The sequence below is a fragment of the Cephus cinctus genome, unplaced genomic scaffold, assembly GCF_000341935.2.
Source record: "Cephus cinctus unplaced genomic scaffold, Ccin1 Ccin1_scaffold0017, whole genome shotgun sequence".
In the NCBI taxonomy this organism is placed as follows: domain Eukaryota; kingdom Metazoa; phylum Arthropoda; class Insecta; order Hymenoptera; family Cephidae; genus Cephus; species Cephus cinctus.
The window spans coordinates 304,120-307,682 of NW_014332765.1; the positions used below are offsets into that span (position 1 = coordinate 304,120).

At 37.1% G+C, this 3,563-nt stretch overlaps 1 protein-coding gene across 1 annotated transcript; it reads left to right on the forward strand.

Moving 5' to 3' along the window:
* The first annotated feature begins 1,702 nt into the window (after positions 1-1,702).
* LOC112493985 lies at positions 1,703-2,992 on the forward strand. The gene is made up of 3 exons (XM_025082550.1): positions 1,703-1,882; positions 2,740-2,896; positions 2,965-2,992. The coding sequence occupies exons 1-3, from the start codon at positions 1,759-1,761 to the stop codon at positions 2,990-2,992; spliced, it is 309 nt and encodes a 102-aa protein (XP_024938318.1). The 5' UTR covers positions 1,703-1,758.
* Positions 2,993-3,563: the final 571 nt, after the last annotated feature.

Genomic DNA, 3,563 nt, shown 5'->3' on the forward strand with positions numbered 1-3,563 from the left:
TACGATCATGACAATCACATGTTTCTCGGTTCCGTGTCCAAAATTTATAAGAAGAATTCCTTTACAAGGACAAATACCGTCCCTACTGTCATATTGCATGTTTGTACCATATGAACAGTGCCGAAGTAAAAATGTATAAATCTATAAGCATTAATAAGTTTGATAATAATTATCAAACTATAGAACGATTATTGACTTCAGAACGAACGTTCCACAATAATTAGTAGCATTGTCGTTCACATATAGCAAATTGTGTTAAATTGGTAGATTCAACAGTACAGGTTCCAATTCTATAGCAGTGGCCAAAACCAAAGTGCTGACAGTTGGCCCAATGCCAACGCGCCAGGTATAATCGCTCTGCGGATCGCCGTTAAAACTAAACTACACCATTAGCACGTTCCACGGCAGCCCCCAGGGTGCGTAAGCTGAGCTCACTATCATTTGCTAGTAGCCAGGCCAGCAGTTCGGTTGTCAAGCAGTTGTAAGACCACAACTAATTCGAGGACTATAAACAGTTGTCATCGTTCCACAGCAGCACCTGTTACTTCTCCTCATTCGGTTGGAGCCAAGAAAGAAAGCTTTGCGTCTGTTAAACGACGAGTCAGTTGATTACGACTGTGAACCTCGCCCCAAGTGAATACCGTGCAGCCATCACTCACTCGCTGCGCAGCCCCTTTGAATTTCACCGATGATCCACCTACATTCTCTGTTTTTCGGTAAACAATCCAGTGGCAAATATTAACAAGTCACGTTCGGTCATTGTCAAACTAACAGTTAACTGTCATTGGAACGTCAACTGATTAGAAATATTTACGGCTGACGCTCTCTGCTGAATCTTTCACGTAAACATTACCGATGGACCAGCCTGGTGTTTACATCCACTACCTATGTCAGTTACTAGATGTGATGTCTGTAACAAATTCTTGAATTCCACGCCCAAAGTGACCAAATGTCATATCGCCAATTACTTATCATACATTCACCCTCAATGGATAAACTCTGAAGGTGCTCTAACGCTTAAATTCAGCTGTTAAAACTATGCGAGTTTAAATATATTACATCTTATCCGGAAGCTTCGAACATACGTAAACATATGGCAACATCTAGCTCCCATTTTTTTACGGTTGCTTATGTTGCATTCTCACGAGCCCCATCCACATTTGCTGATCTGAAATTCATAGTCGGGATGCTGCGCGATTTGGAATTGCAACTGAACGATCGTCTATCAAGGTGAAGGTTGGAGGAGTCCATTAGCTGCGCCGGCAGGTGAACTCGGCAGGCTCCCCGTAATTTCCAGTATTATCTCTTCTTCTGCGGTGAAATTTACACATTAACACTAAACCTACCGACATATTATATATACTTATTTCTACCGATGGCTGTCAAATGACCGCTTTTGAAATAAACATTATAGTCTTTTCCAGTTTATTGTAATTAATACAGAATTTAGCATAGTCGTGCAGTAAGTTCAAGAAAAATAAAAACCTGGAATTTATCAATTTTTATTAAAGTCTCAAAAGCGGTCATTTGACCGCTCTGGTAGGTTTAGTGTTAAGGGCTCATATAGGCCGGACATTTTCAAAAAATTGATTTTTTACATATTTTCATTGGTCATACTTTTAAGAATTAAAAAAATTTAAGAAAATTCCACTCCGTTACAAAGTTATGGCAATAAATGTGACCGGACATCGGGTTGGATCGGCCTAGCTAATTGCAGCGCCCTTCTCGACAGCTGCGGTTCGTATTTATTATAAGAAGATGGCTAATCGTTTGAAATACACTAGGATACAATCAATTCAATCGACAAAAGAAGCTAAGATTGACAAGAGATTGCAGAAAACCATAAAAAAACATGAAGATACAAGAGGAAGAAGGTGTACGGGTAAATATTTGATAAAGTGGTTTGGTAACGGCATCTCAATTTTTCGGGAAAATTTTCAGGATAATTGGGTTTTTGAACTATCAAATTGCAGATGAGTAACCGTGTTATTCAGAACGTTGTGTTTGGAAATTATAAAATTATTCATTTCTACTAAAAAATCAGGTCAAGTATGGAAAATGTCATTCCCCTGGTGTGTCTCTGACCCCGCTTTCTCACCTAAAAAACGAGCTAATTATGAAAATTGCGGACTTACCAAAACGAAACTTACGGTAATATATTTTCAGATACTTGCTTTATACTTATAGATATACAAAAATAACAAAAGTTTATTCAATTTTGAGTTAATAAGACTTCCCTGTGTGTCTCCGTGTTTTGGAGTAATTCCCCTGTCGGTAAGTATGAGTCAATTTTCATGGATAAACTTTATGCCACTATGACTACGTTGTATATGGTTCTACATAATTTTATCTGAGGTTGAGAACACATAAATGTTTGGAGATTGTTTGTCCGCGTTAGTTGTGGATTGGTCTTCAACTGGTCAAGTCATGTCCATGCCAGTAAGTTTTGTCATTCCACTGTCCTTTGTTCGTGTTCTAAAATATTTGATGTGTTATTGAATGTAAAATGAAAGACAGAACAACATTGTATTAGCGTAAAATCTATTTCTGAGCTTTTAACCGATAATTTAAGCATATAAGGGTGAATCCGTAATTCCCCTGGCGACATTCCCCTGCACAATTAGGAACCAGGAGAATTACAAAAAACCTGTATTGTCTTCCATTCAAATTAGAACGTGACAATGATATGATTTTTAACATTCGCTTACATCTAATATCTGTTTGTTTTCATTTTCCTAGTAACAACTGAAATTCCGAATGTGTGTTTGGACTATTACAATATGGGGAAAGCGACACGAGATGCAATTTTAGAGAAAAAAAGAGTAGCCGAGAGAATTCGATATCAACATATAAAGAATAACCCCGAGCAATGTGCAGTGCGAAAAGAAAAAGAAAGGCAAAAATACATTAAAAAAAAAAAAGGAATTTATTCTGTTTCTAATAACGAGAACGAATGTCAACCAGATGCCGGATGCTCGGATCCAAACACTGAGATATTATTAAAAAATAAACAAAGACTATTTTTGCAACACAAATACAAAAAAGTTTGAATTAATACGTTCTGATTTCTTTTACATTCATTTTCCTTTACATGGAAACCTACAATATCATTACCCTGGCTCTGAAACTAATTCCCCTGTAACTTTGTCATTCCCCTGGTAGATGTATTTCCCCTGGACATGAAAAAATAAAAAAATAACTTGTTTTTTGTCTGGCCCATTCTACAGAATACTCTGGTTGTACGATGTTTACTAAAAAGTATGTTAGTTTCTACCAGGCACGTTGTTTATTGCTTGGCCATTTACTATACTGATTTGACCACCTTATCAAATATTTACCCACCTACAGAATAAGTGTAAACTAACTGTGTAGATTCCTAAATTGCCGCGTTTAACAGTGAATTTGTAAAATAGTAAAAATAGTATATTACGACCCTAGGCCAAAAAGTTGTATTTCCTTTTTGGTACAGTACGACGCTGGAATGGGAGACTAGCTGTAAGTTCACGTTGTATGTACCTACCAGAAATTTTAAATGCGTTTTTCTCGAAACTACGTTTTCAGAT